The sequence below is a fragment of the Schistocerca americana genome, chromosome 4 (genome assembly GCF_021461395.2).
Source record: "Schistocerca americana isolate TAMUIC-IGC-003095 chromosome 4, iqSchAmer2.1, whole genome shotgun sequence".
Lineage (NCBI taxonomy): Eukaryota > Metazoa > Arthropoda > Insecta > Orthoptera > Acrididae > Schistocerca > Schistocerca americana.
Window position 1 is genome coordinate 225,517,099 of NC_060122.1, and position 21,560 is coordinate 225,538,658.

The window sequence follows — 21,560 nt, forward strand, 5'->3', positions numbered from 1 at the left end:
GCTACCTGTGAAACCAGTTGTGTGATCTACAAGCTAAGCTGCAACCACTGTACTGCATTCTATGTGGGTGTGACAACCAACAAGCTGTCTATCTGCATGAATGGCCACCGACAAACTGTGCCCAAGAAACAAGTGGACCACCCTGTTGCTGAGAATTTCACTGACTGCTTCACAGCCTGTGCCATATGGATCCTTCCCATGAATATCAGCTTTTCTGAATTGCGCAGGGGGGAACTTTCCCTGCAATATATCCTACGTTCCTGTAACCCTCCTGGCCTCAAACTTTGTTAGTCATTGTCCTCTCCCGTCCATCTCTAATTCCAATCAAGCACTACACAGCCCTCATTCCTCCATCACATCTGGTCTTTTTACTTCTCTCCTTTTCCACTATCCCCCCCCCCCCCCACCCCCACTGCCCTGCCCACCATTTGACCTGCAGCACTTCACTCTCCGCCACCATACTATCCTTCCCTCCCCCACCTCAGCCTCCCCCTTACCTCCACCTAGTGGCCACTCCCATCATGCACTGCTGCTGCTGCTGCTCGCAGTGTGGCCTCAGTTGCCTGAGACTGCAGTCATGTATGTGTGAGTTACGTCTGTGTGTGTTTGTCATCTAATTTTGACGAAGGCCTTACTGGCTGTAAGCTATATTTGTGACAGTCTTTTTGTTGTGCCTATCTGCAACTCAGAATCTCAGCTACTTTCCTTTTCACAGTACGGTTACATTCCATCCTGGATTTTCCATTGTTTGATTTTTACACTATAGTTTTAGGTACATGGAATTTCAAAATCACTTTTAAAACAGTAACAGAGCTTCCAAGGATAAGTGCTCACTTGGCACCATGTTTATTCAAAATACAATTAAAATAACGATTATTGAACATACACCATGTCTAGTATTTCTGTCATTTATAAAATTAAGTCGACTCTCTTAATTAGCCAGAACGGTAAAATGCTCCAGACCTGACTTGAAACACTACTCTATCGCATTCTTAATTCTATAGAACATTTTCATTCTTAACTCCCATCCCCCACCCTCTAGTCCCTGACTTGAAACACTGTTCTCTGGCATTCCTAATCCTGTAGGAAATTCTCATTCTTAGGTGTATCCCTATGGGAGTTGTGCCCCCCCCCCCCCCCCTTCCAGTGAGTCAAGAGGTCGGAACAACGTAACAATAGGGGAAAAGGACAGGTTTCAAAACCAAGAGCTAGGTGACACTGAATATGTTGGCTGTTTTAATGAAACATTCGCCTGGTTTACCGTTACAGAATTTCAGGATTATGAAGTGAATTATATGCCCTTATTCCTTTAACACGGGGCCAGCCATGGCGAGTCAAATGGCTCGGGTCTGAGAGTTGGCTTCCTGCAACTTTGCTCGATTATTCTCAGATGTATTCAGTACAGTGCAATATTTTATTTACTATTGCGGTGTGGCATTTTTCAGTCGCCACGACTCTCCTGAGTTTGGAAGAATTGTACTGTCATCATCATTTACTCTTTGCTATTTGTTTGTGATAAGAAGGATGTTCACAGGTCCAATGGCTGTCTGCACAAAAAGATGCAGTCCAGCAATCTATCATCACAAGTCTTTAAAAATGAGTGCGCATGACAGAAGAGAAGCGTGATAATCCTTGATCTCTAAAATGCAATCACACAGTTGACAGCTATGGAAAATTTGCTGTGAAAATTCATTACAGTACTAGGCAGAAAAAATTAAAGATTTAGTTGAGAGTGAAAGAGCAAAAAATTACAATGATAACCAAATGGGATTCATTGTTGTGTACGTCAGAATGCACTTTCTGCAAAATTGGCACGCATGGAGCACATGCAGAAATTGGTTTTACCAATAGCAAAATTTCTTTAGTAGCATTCATTTCACTGCCAGTGGAACAGTTTTTGATGGAACTAAATGATGAGTATGGGGACTCTCTGTATACATGATACTGCAAACTATATTGGTTGTGTCGAAGGGAATGGTTGGAATGATTTACCGATTTAAAGCCTGCTATTGTTGAATTTATGAAGGAAAAAGGAGTGGAGGAAAGAAAATTAGAACATCCAGAATGGACTGCAGACCTCTCATTTTAAGTGGCTTTGACTCCACACTGCCCACAGTAAGACACAGCAGAGTTAGAAACAACTGATTTCTGACTTGATGTGGATGCATTTAAAAAGAAAATCTCAGTGTAGAAGGGACAAATTCTGACACACACAGTCTACTTCCCTAAGGTCATTGGCATTAAAGAACATAAAAGGTTTGAAGAGGCCATTGCAGTTTTGAAAGAATTACAAGCTTAGTTTTTTAGACATTGTAAGGACACTGCAAATCTTACATCTGCTTTCAAGCTGTTTTTGAGTCTATTTGTTGTTTCTGTTGAAAGCAGATGTAACTGACCGATTTGCAATGTACAGGTCTGCTACATTATTTTCCTCAGATAGTGTTCCACATCCCCATAATGAGAAGAAAGTTAAAGCTAGTTATTCTGCATCTGTTTATCGATAGCCCCCGTGAAACATAAAAATTGACATTCATATCTTAATTTTAATGCACTCTTAGTCTTGCAAATAACATATAATGCACACAAACAAAAACAAGGAGATGTCATGCATGTGCAGATTTAGAAAGGTATAGCAAGCAGCATGGTGTGGTTTTTACAAGAAATGTTTGTTCCCTTAACAGTTAAAAATTTCTAATGTAGGAGGAATGGTTCTGATTACAATACTGTTACCTGTTTATATACAATTTTTTTAAATTTATTTTAGTTTTTCTCACCGATTCTGGGGAGTCCCAAACTACTGGGCCATAGAACAAGTAACTACATGTTCACTCAAGAACACACATTCAGAAACTCAAAAAAGGAAGAACAAAGATACATATACAGTAGACAAAGGCCATAAACTGCAGCAAAGCTGAATCCTATTGAGAATAAAAACTTCAGAATACCGATCACCTTTCTGCACAAGGGTTAAACGCAAATAATTTTTCTGACAACTGATCAGAGTGACTGCTATTGTTGTTCTGAACGAACCTATATTGTGAACGACATAACCTGTTACGTAACATATGTATAGAGGCAAAATTTCACAATGCTTGAACTACAGCCTGCATCAAGTTCACAAAATTATAGACTGCTGATTATTCTGATTGTCCTTTATTGGGCTAAGTTTATTTTTGGTGAATAGCCATATTTGTCCCAGAACATGACAGCAACACTGCAATAGACTCAAAACAGGGAAAGTAAACAATATTTCACTTCTGTGTCAGTGACAGACATTATTATTGTAGAAAAGTCTGAAATACTCAGTTTCTACATGTTCTCCATGAGATACTTATAAGAAACACTTAATCTGTCTCAAACTCAATGGATTTAATATTATACTCACATGATCAATTAAATTAGAGATGGAAACTGGAATAGATTATCTTGTCACAGGTTTAGAATGTCACCAGACTAGCTGCTGGCATGAAATAAAGCACCAAATGGGAACAATGGATACATCTGATCTATGTGTAATTGTGGGATCCTAATGAATGAATGAATGAATGGGAAATTTCCAAGATCAAACAGGCTCTTGGGTTTTCACATCAAGGGTGTAATAAAATGAGCATCTAAATTCAGGGATAACCTTCACCATGTCAAGAGCCATGTTGATGACAGGGATTGCCACTGATTTTCACTGATTGCAACACTAGCTATACAGAACACGTGTAATATATCTCTCAGCAATTCAGTGATGCACAATAACAACTGCTGAGCACCACACCATACAGAATAATGTCCTCACTGAGGAGTACAGAAGTAACTGCACAATGTAATGTGTAAACGTCTGCTCACCACATGTTGCCATTACATAAGGGGTGATGTAGGTAGGTATGTACGCGCGCGCACGTGTGCGTGTGTTAGATACATATGTACAATTCAATTCCATTAAAATAACTTAACTAGATAATCTTCAATAACAGTAATAAAGTGAATAACAAAATTTAATATAAACAAATCAAAACTATACAGATAAAACATTTTTCAGACATGGATTATAAAATATGTACACAAAAATCATTTCACAATAAATAACACATATAAAGGTTATTTACAATTTTTCTATCTTCTTATCAAATATTTCATACTACATTCAGAACATATACACTGCAAAACCGACATTGCAGTTTAAGAGGTATCTCCTCAACCTTTAAAGAAGGGCACAGAATCTGATATCAGTTATATCACAAGAGAGTTCTTTGGGGTATAAGATCAACAGTAACTACTCCAATATCCTAACAGCTGAGGTATCCTGCATTTCAACTTCAAAACTAAGGCTGCTTGTAGATGTTTCATGAAGGGATGGAAGTGCTGCCCTGTCAATGTCCAAATATGGTACAGTGCTTTGCCACAGGAAAGAATCTGCACTTGTTTCTGAAGAACCTACAAAATGCAGAACAATGTTAGGAATACACAAACAAGATAAAAGGTAGAGATTATGTTCTAAACATGCTATAAATCATGCAATGCAGATTTGTACTGATATTTATTTCCTTGACGACATTTTGTTACTGAGACCTAGGCCCCAGCCTTGGGGGCACAAATATTTGATTACCATTTCATTGCCTGCTTAAAAATTGCCAGGGTCTATGAAGACAGATATCTAAGTCTTCCAATACATTTATTTTGTAATTTGATTGCCTCCTATTCTTTTCAGATAGGAATAGCAAGCACAGCCAAACTGATTAGCCATTTTCAATCAACCGTTTCTTGAAGTGATAAACATCAGATAATTTGAACAACTCCCTCCTTGTGTTCCTTACTTTATGTGCCTTAACAAAGAAACACACACACACACACACAAACCTACTACTCCTACCCCCCCTGTCCCCCCGCCCCAATTGCCATAATGTTGTTATGATAGAAGATACAAGGCACAAGTTTGATAGCAGTAATCAACACCTCCTTTTACTGTCTATCTACTGTTCCCTGCCTCCTCTGCAGCTTAAGCAGATGTATTCCCTCATGACACTAATCAGATGCCATACACAATTGCCTGCCAATGTGTTACTTAATCTTGGAAAAATTTGTCAGTATGTACCTTCGTAAGTCCAAAGATGAGAGGGGAATCTGAAGCTGTGATGGCTAAACAGCAATGTCATCAGCACCCATGCATTAATGATATAATTATCACCATGGTGAAAATCTATGAAGAAAGGTCAATAAGATGGAAAACCAAGTTTCAACCCCCCCCCCCCCCCCCCCCCACACACACACACACACACTCAAGAATCACGAGGCAACCATAATAAGGTGAGCTTCAGAAAAGCCCATAATAAAACCCCAATGAGACACAGCAAATAACTAGATGAAACAATGGATAAAATAACTGAAAAAAATCGTTAAAAAAGGGGACATATAACTGTGGCTAGTGGCTCGATAAATATTTACAAATAATGAGTGACCCAGCCAATTCGTGATACATTAATATCTTACACACTATATTTTGGGAATAATTCCTGACACCACCTAAAATCTTAAAACACGAACATTTGCCTCATTATCAGTTAAAACAGAAGGCAGATCCTGTGGGAGACTCAGTTCAACCTTCAGCTTGTCATATGAAACACACTCAGTTAAAATATGTTGTACTGATAGCTGAGTCCCCCATCTCTGACATACTGGCAGCGCCTCCCAATGTAAGAGGAAGCCATGTGTCAATGAGCAATGTCCCACTCTAAGCCGTGTAAGGGCTACTTCTTTGGACTATTGTGGGTGGGAGAAGATAAACCATGGTCACAGTGAAGGTTTTGTGGTTTGTAGTTTATTGTTCCTCACGTCCAGCCACTGAGCCTCCCACCAACACATGGCCTTCCTGGTCACAAATGAAGTGACAGCCTGTAGAGGTACTGAACAGCAAGCAGCAGGAGGAAGGGATCAAGCCTCCTTGGCAGCTGCATGAGCGAGTTCCTTTCCTGAATCCCTATGTGCCCTGGAACCCAGCAGAAAATGCTTTTCTTGACTTGCCTTTGCAAGAGAAGAAGAGTGTCATGCACTTCTTGCACCATCCGATCTGCTGGGTACATCTGCCCAATATCAAGAAGGGCACTTTGAGAATCTGAGCAGATGAGGCATTTTTTGTCATGATGCCATCTCATCCGCTGCACTGCCCTCAGCATAGCAAACAATTCTGCTTAACAAACTGAAAACTGTGCTAGGAGCCCTATCCCGACGACAATGTCAGGGAATACTACAGGACAACCAAGAAAATATCCCTGCTTAGACCCATCCATGTAATAAAATCTGGATGGCAACGTAAAATCTAGTTAAATATAATTGTAAAAACATAGTCTAGGGTACAATGCTTCCTGTAACTAGTCAGTTCTAAAAGTAATCTGGGCCTCTTTAGTAGTCAGAGGGATGCCCTACTCCGCCCCTGGATTTGGATCTTAATGCCCCCCACTTGTAATAACTCAAGGCTCTCCCTTGCACAGATTCCAAATGGCCTTGTTGCCAGTGGCTTATGATTGAACAATGGCTGCGCAACATAGCTGGATGCTGGTGATGTAGGAGTGGACAAAGCCCTATATGCTTGGTCAAATAGATAGCGGAGGCTGGTGCTTGCAACAGGACTCATGTGAGAGACTCCTGTCAACAGCATAATATCCTCTTGGTGAACCGCATCCAGCATTTTGAGGTATGAAGACCTTGCTGACTCATAACTCTGGCATCCGTATTCAAGCCGGGGTTGCACAAAGGGCTTATAAAATTGGAGGAGCAGATGGGGCCTCTCATCTCCCCAAGACCTGTGACTGACACATTTAAGGATCTCTAAGACCTTAAGACACTCAGGTTTTTAAGGTGTGGCAGTCACGTTAACTTCTCAATCAAAAGGAAGGCCCAAATACTTCACCTTCTCCTGTCCGCCCTGGTAGCTGAGTGGTCAGCGTGACAGACTGTCAATCCTAAGGGCCCGGGTTCGATTCCCGGCTGGGTCGGAAATTTTCTCCGCTCAGGGACTGGGTGTTGTGTTGTCCTAATCATCATCATTTCATCCCCATCGACGCGCAGGTCGCCGAAGTGGCGTCAAATCGAAAGACCTGCACCAGGCGAACGGTCTACCCGACGGGAGGCCCTAGCCACACGACATTTCCATTTACCTTCTCCTGAAAAGTGAGAATGGTATCTTCCAGTTTCACAACAGGTAAATTAAGATTAAAATAAACACAAATAGTTTTATCCTTTGGTGTAACACCATTCCTCCAACTGTCTCATGATCAGTTGCAATTGCCAAGTAGCCTTTGCAAGGTTGGAGGATGCACAGAAGGTGGAGAAATTATCCACACACAAGGAACACAATATGAGTCGTTACACTGTGGACATACTGTTTATTGCAATGCAGAATGTTGTGACAATTAAAGCACTCCCTTGAGGGACACCATACTCCTGCTTAAAACAGTCAGAGAGGACAATCAAAACTTGTATCTAAAACATCTGTCAGAGAGAAGGGACCTTATGAAGGTGGGCAGATGTCCACAGAATCCCCAATGATAAAGCAGGGACAAAAAAATATGCCTCCAGGCAGTATTGTGGACCTTTTTCAAATTGAAGAAAGCACTGATAAGATGTTGCTTACAAATGAAAGCATGTTGAATTGCTACACTGAACAGGGTCAGGTTATCGAGAGTGGAGTAATACTCCCCGAACCCACACGGGGAGTGACTGAGTAGGGACCTGGTTTTGAGAACCCACACTTGGCACCAACTGACCAAACGTTCCAGTGTCTTTCCTATGCAGCTTGTCGGGCTAATACTATAGGTTTTTCCACGCATTGGGAATGTCTCCTGCCACCCAAATTTCTTTCAAGAGCTGCAGGAGGACCTCCTTCGACAGTGGGTCCAACTGCTTCAACACGCTGTACATTATCAGGTCATTTCCAGGCATCATTTGTAAGGGACTTGTACAACTCTGCCACTGTCTGAGCTGTCTCTCGGCAATGTTACGACAGACCCCTGCATTTGTCCAGCTGCTACTGGCAGCCGTGAGTTGTGCCTTGAGAGCCTCCTAATGGCTTCCCACACTTTACTTGCAAATGTGGACCTATTGATGGAGTTCAGGAACTCTACTAACTCTCCCGAATTATTTGCCTCACCTTTGCACATGCCATTCGAAAGTTTGCAAGATTCTGATTTGTAGAACATTGAGTGAATCTGCACAAACCACCCTCCCGTCACTGACTGCAGAATGATACTGACCATTCCCCCAAGGGACAGTTCACCTCCTAGGAGTTACCACTGACTTTCGGATGGGTGCATCAGCGGCATGGTGGATAGTGGTCATAATGTGATCCAGCCAGTTCTGGATGCTGTCACACTGCTCAAAAACAGCTAACTGCTTGCAAAGCATCCAGTTAGCTTTTTTGAACAACCCTATGGGTGACTTCCCTTCAGGATCTGTTCCATCAGGCAGATGAATCCACACTGGGTAGTAGTTGCCACCATGGAGTTCATCATCCACTCCCCACTGAGCAGTGTCTGCAAGGGCAGATGAGCAAAAAGAGAGGTCTATGGCTGTAGACGAACCCATAGTGGTGTTAAAACAAGTAGCTTGGCCCATGTTCATCAGTTTGACATCTGTTGTGCATTTCAGATCCTCAAGTATTCCACTCTTAGGGCAAGTGGCGTTAGAACCCCATAACACAGTGTGTGCATTGAAGTCCCCTAAAAGGAGAAAAGGGCAGGGTAGTTCACTAAGAAGATGAGTGAAGACCCCACTGTCAAGAGGCTCATGGGGCGGTAGGTACAAAGAGCACACCGTGACAGTGACATGGGCCACTATCCGAACAGTAGCCACTTATATTGTTGTGGTTAAGGATGCAGGTGAGGAGTGAAAAGTGTCCCTGATGAACATTGGTACCCCACATTTCACCCCGTCACCAGTAAGGTCACCTTTTCTTCCAAGTAGAGATGTGTCAGTCTGTTTAAAATGAGTCTCTTGAAGACAGAGGCAAAAGGGTCTGTCCTGTACATGGAGCCTCAATCCCTCCAGACGAGTCCAGTATCCATTCATATTCCATTGGAGTATGGGAGCCATTTAATCAGTGTGGTCTTGATGTAGCCCTGTCCTTCCACTGGGGCAGTGAGGTGATTGTGGAGCGAGATGGGGTGGAGGGGCTACCTGGGTCGGTGACGAGGCACCAACACCCATGATGTCCTCACCATCAGTCAGACATGATAGAATAATGTCTGATGGCACCTAATAGAGATTTTGACCAGAATGCTGAGACCCTTTCTCTACTCCTTTTCCCAGCAAGGATGACGGGGAAAGAGGGTGGTGAGTGAAACTTTTCTTTGAATTAAGTGGGCATTGAGGGGCACTCTACTTTTGGGATGCCTGCAGGAAGCTCACTGCGAAAGCATTGCTGGCCTCATCTGTCATAGCTGCCTGGATCACAATGTCTTTAACTTTGCTTTGACATGTACAAGTGCAAATACAGGTGCTGGTGGTGGATAGTGCTACACTGAATGTTGTCTGCATCAAAGCATCAACCTTAGGAACAGGTTTCTGCACCAAGGAAGCATAAGAAGTGGCACAGATAGAGGGTTTCATCACCTTATATTCCTCTGTGGCGTCTGTGTGGGGGATCGGCTTTGTCGCATTTATTTCCTGAATTCTGAGTACCTCTGCAATAACAGGGCAGTTTCGGCTCCAGACTGTGTGGCTCCCAGAGCAGTTAATGCCGTTTGCTGGAGATGTACAATCAGTCCAAGCTGCATGGATTGACTTTCCACACTTCCCACACGTCACTTCGCCTCTGTAACTCAATGCTATATGACTAAATTGCTGGCAACTAAAGCAATGCATAAAGTTACAGACATAGGGCCTAACCCTCCGTGAGTATTCGTGCCATGATGTGTTCAGGCAGCGTCAGAGAATTGAAGGTCACAATGCAGGTGGTAGTCTTCTCAATTTCTCCATTATTCTTACGTGTCCTTTGCCCCACATCCACTATCCTCTGTGATGCCCATTCTTGTTCAAGTTCAGCAAAATGTCATGGCAGGTGGCCACACCTTTGTCAAAGTTGAGAGAGATATGCAACTCAACAATGACGTCACGATCACCCACTTTTTGTGACTTCCTAAGCAGTTCCACCTGCTTTGCCGGGGTACACTTGACCAGCAGTGAACCATTTTGCAACTGCTTCATAGACTTAAGGGTACCAGTAAGCCCTACTAAGCCTTTATGGATATAGAAGGGGACAATTTTTCAAAGGTCCCCACCTTCCTCTTGATCACTACAAAAGCATTCTGATTCATGACTTCTTGAGCCATGTTACTAATGTGAAGTTGATTATCAGGAGGATTAGCCCCTCTCATTCTTTTGCATGAATGGGTGTGAGTACTCCCAGGCAGTACATCTGTTACACTGGGAAGAGAAGAGGAAGACTTTGAGGGTTCCCTCTCAGTCCCACAAGCAGCTAGAGAAATAAGGGTGCTCTCAAAAAGAGTCCTGCATGCCTGAGTAAGCCTTATACAATTGAGGTGCGGAGAGTTCCCCAAAAACACAACATTTCACAGCTGGGCCACACAGTGGTCGCTGATGTATGCCCAGAACTTAGAGTGACGATGACTGGTGTCACTTACCAGTCCACAGCTCAGGAACCCCAGGGTCGCCGAGCCCAGCAAACAAATGCTGAACCCTTGAATGCAGGAAGGAGAAGCACTGACAAAATAATTTATGTACAGGAAAGATGAGCCAAGATGAAAGAGAAAGGAAGAAAAAGTGGTCCACAAACAAGAAAATAAAATTGGCCAGAAAAGAGATGATAATATGACAACAAAATGTGTTAAAAAGGTAAATTAAAGAAAAAATTTGTTAAATACGAGACTTTGGATAAGGGAAAACGAGGGAGGCATTTGAAAATTAGATAGAGAAATGAGACTGAGACAAAAAAGGAAGATAAATTCGGGAAGGTCGAGTTAGGAAGGATGGGAATATGCAAGCTCAGATATAGATTCTGGCTACCAAGACTTACAGGATAATGGGATGATTGTGATACCACAGAATGGCTCAAGGCCTATACAAACCAGAGAAGTTGGCAATGAGAAGGAATAATATGATATGATTGCATGAGCCATGAAGCTACTGTTAACATTGTCCGAGTTGAAGACAACAGCATGTTCCGCTACTGGGTCAAAAAAACTTGTCTGTTGCTGGATGCAGCCTGCCAATGACAAGTGGATGCTGATCACATAGCACACTAGCTGCAACAAAGCTAGAAAATAATTTGACTTCATTAAAAGATTGCTCTAATAAGAGATGCCTGTGACATCCAAGTTAAACCATACACTGCAGGCTGAAAATCTCCTATGTAGGAACCAACGGGGATCCCACATATGAAATCATCAAAACGACCACGGATGATGTTGTGTTCCTTAACTTCCAGAAGGTTTTTAACAGCTTCTCACTGAATGAAACACAAGCATATTGAAAATCAGACCATCTTTGTGAGTTGATTGGAGAGTTCTTAACAATCGCCAAATCATATTTCATGCAGAGGAACCTTCAAATATAAAAGTAACTTCTAGCATACAGTTACTGCCCACTACATTCCTAATCTCATTCCTTCAGCATCCCCTGACTTAAAATCATCAGCAAACCCTAAAGTTTTTATTTCCTCTTTGTGAACTTTAATTCTCTTTCCAAATTTCCCGTAAGTTTTCCTTACCGACTGAGTTATGTACAGACTGAATAACATGGTGGATACGCCCTGCCTCATTGCCTTCTCTCCCTTAGAGATTGAATTTTTATAATTTTACAATTACAGTAACTTTACAAGGAAGTAAGATGATGATGCTAGACTCTTCTTAATATTGTGTCAGACCTCCTTTTGACCAGAGTAATGCTGCAACTTCATGTGGTATGGACTCAACAAGTCACTGGAAGTTCCCTGCAGAAACATTGAGCCATGCCAGTCCGTAATTTGGAAAGCGTTGCATGAACTGACCTGTAGGTTACGTCCCATAAATGTTTGATGGGATTCACGTCGTGCGATCTGGGTGGCCAAATCATTTGCTCGAACTGTCCAGAATATTCTTCAAACCAATTGTAAATGAACAGCAATGGCCTGCTAACAAGGCACATGTCATCCATAAAAATTTCTTCACTGTTTGGGAACACAAAGTCCATGAACGGCTGCAAATTATCTACAAGTAGTTTAACATACCCATTGCCAGTCGATGATTGGTTCAGTTGGACCAGAGGATCCAGTACATTCTGTGTAAATATAGCCCATACCATTATGGAGCCACTACCAGCTTGTACAGTGCCTTGTTGACAACATGGGTCCATGACTTCATGGGAGCTGCATCACACTCGAACCCTACCATTGGCTCTTACCAACTGAAATTGGAACTTATCTGACGAGGCCGTGGTTTTCGAGGCTTCTGGAGTCCACCAATATGGTGTGATGCAGTTGATTCGTGCTGTTAGCAAAGGCACTGGTGTCAGTCGTCTGCTGCCATTGCCAATTAACACCAAATTTCACCACAGTGTCACAACATATACATCTGTCATACGTCCCACATCAATTTCTGCAGTTATTTTACTTGTTGCTTGTCTGCTAGCACTGACACCTCTACACAAAAGCCACTGCTCTTGGTTGTTACGAGAAGACTATCAGTCACTGTGTTGTCCGTGGTGAGAGATAATGCCTGAAATTTGGTATTATTGGCACACTCTTGATACAGTGATATCGAAATATTAAATTCCCTAACTATTTCTGAAAGGGAATATCCCTTGCTTCTAGCTCCAACTACCATTACGCATTCAAAGTCTGTTAATTCCTGATGTGCAAAACCATAATCATGACGGAAACATTTCACATGAATTACCTTAGTACAAATTTGTGACACTACTGCCATCTTTTCATGTACAGATGTCTAGCTAGTGAATTTTGTCACCTCAGTGCCTAGGTGTTAGTGTCTTAATCATGACACATCACTGTAATTCATAAGAGAAAACAGCTTACGTTATGCAACAGCGAAAATTTGGAAACAGTTTGGACTCTGAGGAAAACTATGGAACTACCAACATTTTTAATGTTGGTAATGAAAAATCACATTGCTGTTTTTTATAACAACATGTGTTTTATTGATTCAAATCTACATGCGTGAACTAGACCATCTAAGAAATTAGAAATCTATCAGGAACAAAATTTTCTCCAAATTATTCTGTTACCGTAATTACAATGAATCGACTTGTTTCAGATCAAGACCGCTTTGTAGAACCGAGAAAAGTTTCCATGCCACACTGAAATTTCTTTCACTAGACAAATTTGAGGCTGGAACACAAAACATTATTCTTGCTAAATTAGATAGCTTGGGAAAAAGACTACTGTTACGCATTCATCTCTCAAGCTGGTCATCGTTGTTACCACTATCCATCTGAGTTAAATAAAAGTCAACCTCACTGGCACACTGAGTATGCCATGGCCCACAGTCTAGTCACTCTGAAAAGAGAGATTCCATTGAAACTTCCTGGCAGATTAAAACTGTGTGCCGGACTGAGACTCGAACTTGGGACCTTTACCTTTCACGGGCAAGTGCTCTACCACCTGAGTGATCCAAGCACGACTCATGCCCCATCCACACAGCTTCACTTCTGCAAGTACCTCGTCTCTACCTTCCAAACTTCACAGAAGCTCTCCTACAAACCTACCCAAGTTCAAGTCTCTGTCCGGCACACAGTTTTAATCTGCCAGGAAGTTTCACATCAGCGCACACTCCGCTGCAGAGTGAGAATCTCATTCTGGAGAGACTCCATTTTTATGGCTTAGAACTACTTAAACCTAACCAACCTAAGGACATCAATCACATCCATGCCCGAGGCAGGATTCGAACCTGCGACCGTAGCAGTTGTGTGGTTCCAGACTGAAGGGGCTAGAACCGCTCGGCCACCACGGCCAGCCCTAAATAAATAATTACAGATATCACAAAAATAGAGTAATATATTGCTGCCACGTTATAATTTTGTTCCAGCTTCTGAAGAACTGGTATTTTGTCACTTATTTGAGGCATGTGTATTTAATATCTCATCTATATCAGAAACAAACATTTTCAGTAATTGGTAGGGCGACTACAGAAATGTTACTATTCTGTGCAACGCCTGGATTTCAACTTTTTCTTCTGTGAGACAGAGACAGCATTCTTTCAACATTTGTAGTATCTACATCTAACAGATGATAATATGACAGTTGTACTGTACTGCCAAATGCTAGTGATACTGAAACTGGCACCTTGCAATTAAATTCTGTCGTTCACTGAACACACAGCACATATTAAACAAGAAAACTGGGGCTACTGTAATTTAAACATACTTGTTTATCTTCAGGTCCTGCATTACAATGCAGCTTTTCAGTTCCGACCCACAATGAAACAAACTGTATTGTTGGAAACTTCTTGAATTCCAGTACTCCTATTGCATCTTTTAGTGGCTCTAAAAACGTCATGTTCTTTTACAGTGTTGTGGTCATAATTAGTAAGTTTTTCAGAGAAACTCTTTCTGGAAGCATTTGCATGATTTTATCGTACTGTCCAAGTACAGATGGTAGCACTCTAAACACGTTGTTCCATCTACTTTCCATTTCTTGCTCCAAGCTAGTCTGTACTTAATTCATGTCACCAGTTTTCTTCATGAAATAGACGGTAAGTATCTTTGGCAGTATAAGTCATGGAATAAACCACTGAAACCTGATTTATTAAATAATAATCACTGAAAATGTGTTTCAAAACATGTGTAAGGCTTGCATAATGCTGAAAGGCTGCAGCGCCTTGCATATATTAGCAACCTAGTCAGTGACAAATGAAATCTTATTAAGATGCTAAGATGCTGGGGATTTATTCCCAAGAATTTGAATAATGTTCTCCCAATGTATTTCTTAATAAATTCCTCACCCCCCCCCCCCCCCCCCCCTCCCCAATTATGCTCTGGGGAACATTCACATGGGCATCCATGGGTCCAGTAGAGCTCATGCAAGGCACAATGACAGACAAGGAGTTTTTTGTTATGGTTTTCGGGCGCAAAACTGCTGTACACTGGTTGCAGACCACACACATTCCTTCATGATGACTATGCTTCCCGATGGCAGTAGCATTTTTCAGTAAGATAATGCAGCGTGTCACAAGGACAGGAGTGTGATGGAGTGGTTTGAGGAAGAAAGTGGTTGGTTCCAATTGGTGCACTGGGCGGTATTGTGACCTTCCTGGGGCAGTTTTCGAAATGTAGACTTCTTAAAACGTTATTTTAACATTTTTCAGAGCATTTTAGAAGTGTGAATACAACATTTATTATACTGGTAATAAAGAAATTCTATCATACCACATCTCAAAATCTGTGGTTCAGACTATACGGGGTATTGGTGCATATCGTCACAAATGAAGCATTGGGTGAAAGTGTGAAAATGAAATGAAAGATAGGGAATGAACCCATAACAGTGCTTAAGAGCATGCACTATCTCTTACTCGGTAGATATGGTCATTGTAATACTATAACAGTCTCAACAGCTTTGCCCATATGACAGATGGCAGCAGAACTTTACAGCTCACTGTCGGCGTCAAAATTTCCACAAAGTGGATCACGAGCAGAGCAGTGCAGAATGTTAACTGAGAACCTCTTGGCCTCAAATTTCATGAGAGGCTGAAGGCCAAATACATTCAGTGATACCGCAGCTGCTGTAAACTGATGACGAGGGGAAGAGATGAGGAAGAAGAAGTGTGCATTGTGAGAAATAGGGTCATTCTGGTTTAGCTCTCCCCGCTGACAATCTCCTTTGCGTGAGCAATATATTCACTTACCACAATGAGCCACGAATTTGAAAAGGTGTCCACTGCAAAATAATTACAGTATTGTTTACCATGCTAAATGTTTCAGCTGCACAGTACCTGTGTTGCTTTCCTCTCCTGTGCACTTGACACATCCCCGTCCCATATTCCTATCCCATGCACTTGCTGCCTCCCTCCCATCCGTCAGCCACCCATCCCTCTATCCTCCCTCCCACTCCACACCTCCTTTCGTCCATCACCCCATTCTACGTGGTACAATTCCTCAATGTAGCTGGAGAGAGAGAGAGAGAGAGAGAGAGAGAGAGAGAGAGAGAGAGAGAGAGAGAGAGAGAGAGAGAGAGTCTGTCCTGTAGCCTGAAAAGTGATTCACCTGAAACCATACTCCTGTGCCTTTAAGTTCTAATGAAGTATAGGAGCCATTAGATAAATGGGTTTTATCCTTCCCCCTATTTTTCAGCTGGCTCTGGTTCTGTGGCGGTGAGGACTTAAGTCCAGGGATTGGTTGGTTCCATGAGGCAAGTTAAAATTTTTTAGTTCTAGTGGCCAAATAGTCATTGGATTTGGTAGATAAAATTAGATCTGTATTGCCTTTTGGCATAGGATCTGCTTTTTTCCGGCTTCCAATTTTTATTTTGGAGGAGCTATGAACTTTTTGCACCAGCAGATACATCAATCTATTTTTCTTAGACTACCTGCTCATATTTATGGTATTCTCTGGCTGTCTGCAGGAGATTGCGAGTATCACTTCCAAGCACAGTTTTGCACTGGATAGTAATACTATTCTATATCTGTCTCATGTCATCACTATTCTTGATTCTTTTTCGACAGTCAAAGTGTGTGAGCTTGTGATAGTGAATCGAAGTACCTTGTAGGCCTTTTTTGTTTTGGCATATGATATTACTGGTGAACAGCTTTGGCACATTTCCTGCAAGTAGCTACATTTTGCATTTTGTGCTACTTGAGAGGAGCAGGCTATGCATTGGCACCATATTACCTCATTAACACTTCAAACAACACTACCCTCCTTGTGCACTCATCATAGTCACCTACACTGAAACCATTACATGCACAACAAAACATTCATGCTTCACAAAGGAAAGGTGCCGAATGGGTGCAATCAAGAAACCCTTTCCATTTATGTGGCTGAACCACTAGGTGATCCCCGCCACCAATGCCATACAACGATTACTTGTACGTTAATCCGCTGATTAAGAGGACTCCTGGATATCAGTTCATAAATGCAGAAATTAATGTGTTTGATTGGACAAAATGTGTTTCACATTTAAAGTTTCATTTCCAATTAGGCCTGTTCTTGGTGGATGTTGATAATTATATCACCGTTAAATAATTTCGATACATCCTTCGACTTTACATAATTCTGGTTCAGCTTGTCCACTGACAAATCACTAGGCTACCTAGAAAATAAACATCCATATAAATTTCTATTATATGATGATGGTGCATTGTCTGCAGCCTCCCAATATATGTGCCTCTAATCTGTTTGACATCTCCTCTATATTCACTCATTTCAAACTTTGTTAACATTTTAAGGAGGATATGAAGTACAAGCTTTTCGCAAAATGGATATGCCCAAAAGTGAATGAGCAACTGATGAAGAATATGCAAATAATAAATAAATAAATAATAAGACTTCATGGGCCATGCCTTGTCATGGCAGGAAGGCTCAGTACTCAGTGATCAGACAAGGCAGGGAAGCTGAGCTTCCTGTCATGGAAGACGAGAGGGGAGGCATGCTAGTCTACAATGTGAGATTTTCAACAGCAATGAAGGCAGCATGGAAAACCACTAATATGGTAGAACTGGTGGGATAGAGATCCTGTGAAATCCACTATGCATCTGACATGTAGCAAATGGCAAAGTGGTCAACATCTGATCACCGGAGGTGTGGCAGGAATTCTTGTTGTGGACCTAATACTACAGACTTTAAAAACTGGTCTTCAGTCCAAAACTTGAGATAGTCAAGTACCTTGAGGCACGGCAGCAATCAGTCTTTTACTCCAGGTCATAATCCACTTCTACTAAGAACAGTACAACCAGACTATTGAATTCTGGGGCATCTGCACCTACACACAGAGGGAGTTGGAGTCCTTTAGCCAACTTTGCCCAAACACCAAAACCTTTTTCGACACACTAAATACAAAAAGTATCTCAAGAGCAAACCCTGAATGAACAAAGAATACAAATACTGGCACACTGATGAAAAGGCATTGGATTTTGGGAACTACACAATTTCAAAAGTAAAACAGACAAACAATTACAGAAAAAACGCTACTTTTAAGGGTTACCTTTGCAGTCAAACAGGAGATATTCACCTGCAAAACAAATGTGATGCCTGTAAATAACAGGCTACTGAAAATCTCCCCTGAAGTGTGAAAGTAGAACATACACACTAATCAATGCACACATCCCAGTCCATATTGAAAATAAAGTCAACTACAAAAAGATAGACAAATAACAGGAAATGCTAGAAGAAACAGTATCTAAATTTCCACAAAAACATACCAAAATCCTACATGATGATTTCAATGCACAGCTAGGCAAAGAATGAAAGTACAGAAAAACAATTGGAAAATTAACAGCACATAAATGGACCAACCAAAACAGATGAAGATTAATCAAACTCTGGAAACATCTCGACACACTTTTTTTAAAAAAAAAAAAAAAAAAAAAAAAAAAAAAAAAAAAAAAAAAAAAAAAAAAAAAAAAAAAAAAAAAAAAAGAAGAAGAAGAAGAAGAAGAAGAAGAAGAAGAAGAAGAAGAAGAAGAAGAAGAAGAGGATGATATGGAGATCACCAAGCTCACCCATAGGTGACCAAGCAGAAATCTCTTATTCAAACCACTAAGAAATTATGAACATCCATGTCAAAGAGAGAGCAAATGTTAACTCAGCCATTACCTGACAAGAATAGATTTGACACTAACCAGGTCCAATCACATTTCCCAGAAGCAGTCAAACCGTTTGCAACAACTGCAAAAGCAAATTGACCAAAACAGCGCAAACACTAATTCCTCTGTAGAACAGGAAAAAGCAATGATGGTGGAATGACGAATGTTGAGAATGCAATTCAATATGGACAGAATGCATACAGCAATAAGACGGAAGACTACTACAGAACATTCTTGACAGTGAGGAAAGAGAGCCAAGTTAATCTTGAAGACCAAAGGAAATATGAAAAGGGTGAACTACCGTATTTTACAAAGCTATAAACTATAAGACGGACCTCAATTTTTAAGCAATTTTTTAAATAAAATTTTTGCCTTTTTTGTTATTAGACTGCAGGGTCAAACTAAAAAAATTCTTAGTTTATAGAACTGAACTGGCCTTTAGAATCCCTGAAAATCATTATCTGAACTTTCTTCTTCTTCTTCTTGTTCTCCTTCTTCCTCATCACAATTGCCCTCTTCATATATAAGAAGGTTTTCACTGCCATCAAGAGTATTACTCATGCAGCATTATTTGAAAGATTTAACAATATGTCTTCTCTCACTGTAGACCACTGGCGCTCTTGTTTGATTGTAAGTCATTTGAAAGCTCCCTTCAGCATGAATTCATGTTGGATTTCATCCATCATCCATTTGTTCCATTCCTCTCTAGTACACACTTTAAATGGTTTATTTATCAAGACATCAAGAGATTTCAGTTGTGAAGTAAGCCCTCTTGGCATAACAGCAAGCTATGTATTTCCTCATCTCAATTCCTCTTCCACAGAATTTTTCAACTGACTACCAAACTGATCTAGCACACAAAGAGAACTGAAGCTTAGTATCATGAGCACAACATCAAGGACAACAGCATAGTGCATTTTTTCATGTCCACCCTTCCTTCTCTCCCACACTCTGTAAGTTCATAATTTCATACCAGCCTCATCCATCCAACCCCTGTCATGTATGTGAACAACACCTGGCAGTATGTAGAAGGTTTTGGCATTATTTTGTGCTGGAAAATGATCACTGGATTAAGTTTAGTACTGTCACAACAACATGAAAAGACAACAGTGTAGTGCATTTTTTCATGTCCACTTATTTTTATAGTTACAGTTTTAGCATCTTTCATGGCAAAAGTTCTGTTATTCTGCACATCAAATGTCAGAGGAGTTTTTCCACCTTCACTATTTGGCTTAGTTCCACACTGGTTTGCTTTCAATGTTGAATAATAAAGTGATAGAAGATAATATTTTCTCTTCATACTCTTGTGGCATCTTCTGAGACTTTTTGGTTTTGGTTCGCATGCCAAGTCCATGACGCTTCATAAACCTGTAGCACCAACCACCTCCACCCTTAAAGTCTGTTAACTTCCGCCATAGGGCTAGCTTATGAGGGTTTGAATCATTTTTGTATTAATTCAAATGCCATTTTGATGGAGTCCTTGAATCGATTTCAAAATGTCATCTACTAGTTTTGCCCATTTAGCATTCAGTCCTCTATTTGCACATTTAGTCGTTCTCATTTTTTTCAGTTCTTTATTCGCCCGCCAGTCATGAATGGTTTTTCTGTCAGTGGAGTACCAAAATGCTGCTCAGCTACTCAGTTTCCTGCATATGCTTTCTGCATTACTTTCAATTTATAGCCCACATCATATGAATACATTTGATTTTTTTCCATTACGAAACTAGCTACTAACAAAAATACTGTACTGTTACCGATAACAGAAATCACTTTCAATTCAAGTCCACTACACCACTGACTGCAATGGTACATCGTAGGCTAGACAGTGTTCTAAGTTTGTGAGGCTGGGTGGGAGGGAGACAAATGTTAGCAAGCTTGTGAGTCCCCGCACTCATATCAATTTCGAGTATAAGATGCACCTGAATTTTGGAGGCAATTTTTCAGAGAAAAAAGTGCGCCTTATAGTCTATAAAATATGTTACTTGAAATCGAGAATGTCTTTGAAAGAAATAACACATTAAATTTCTATAAGAACTGCAAAACTAAGCTCACAGGATAACTTACCAGATATTTCAAAGAACTACTAAACTGCGGAGAAACAACGCAAAGATTCCCACTACAAGAACCGAAGGACACTAATCCAAATTCATTATGGCCAAATGAGGAAGAAATTGCTAGACTGATAAAAAGACTAAGAAACAAAAAAAGCATCAGGGAAGATGGAATTGTATCAGAAATCCTCAAATCACTAGGCTCAAATACCATAAAAGAAATTACCCAAGTGATGCAAAACATTTGACAAAAGGAACTGATTCCTGAAGATCAGAAAAATGAGTACATTCAACCATTACACAAGAAAGAGGTGTAAATAATTACAGGGGAATCTCACTAATATCAGTTGCATACAAAATTCTATCCCAGTGCCTTCTTGACAGAGCACAGAAACAATATGAAACAAAAATCTGAGAGCACCAGGCAGTATTCAGACCAGGCCACTCACACCCAGAGCAAATCTTGAACCTAAAGCTAATCCTAAGACAGCAGAGAATTTGTGACAAAAATTTGGTCTGCACATTTGTTGCCTTCATAAAAGCCTATGGACTCAGTTGACTGTGAATTATTCTTCCATTACCAAAATAACAAGGTATAGGTCCGAGAAAGCTTGCAATCATAAAATACAATGGACAGATACAAAGTCAAAGGTTAAATTTATCATGGAACCCTCGGATAATTTTGAAATCAAAATGGGAGTGCAACAAGGAGATGGGCTGCCTCCATTGCTTTTCAATTGTGTTCTTGATAAAACAATACAAGAAGGCACTAACAGAA

At 40.9% G+C, this 21,560-nt stretch overlaps 1 protein-coding gene across 2 annotated transcripts in view; it reads right to left on the reverse strand.

Moving 5' to 3' along the window:
* Positions 1–3,992: 3,992 nt before the first annotated feature.
* LOC124612714 (cell division cycle protein 16 homolog) overlaps positions 3,993–21,560 on the reverse strand; it is a 207,658-nt gene continuing 190,090 nt past the window's right edge. The window contains exon 12 of one of the 2 annotated variants that reach the window (XM_047141067.1): positions 3,993–4,425. In XM_047141067.1, coding sequence (XP_046997023.1) covers positions 4,265–4,425 — 161 coding nt within the window. In that variant the 3' untranslated portion in view covers positions 3,993–4,264. The remainder of the gene's footprint in view (positions 4,426–21,560) is intronic. The other variant, XM_047141068.1, reaches the window with a different exon arrangement.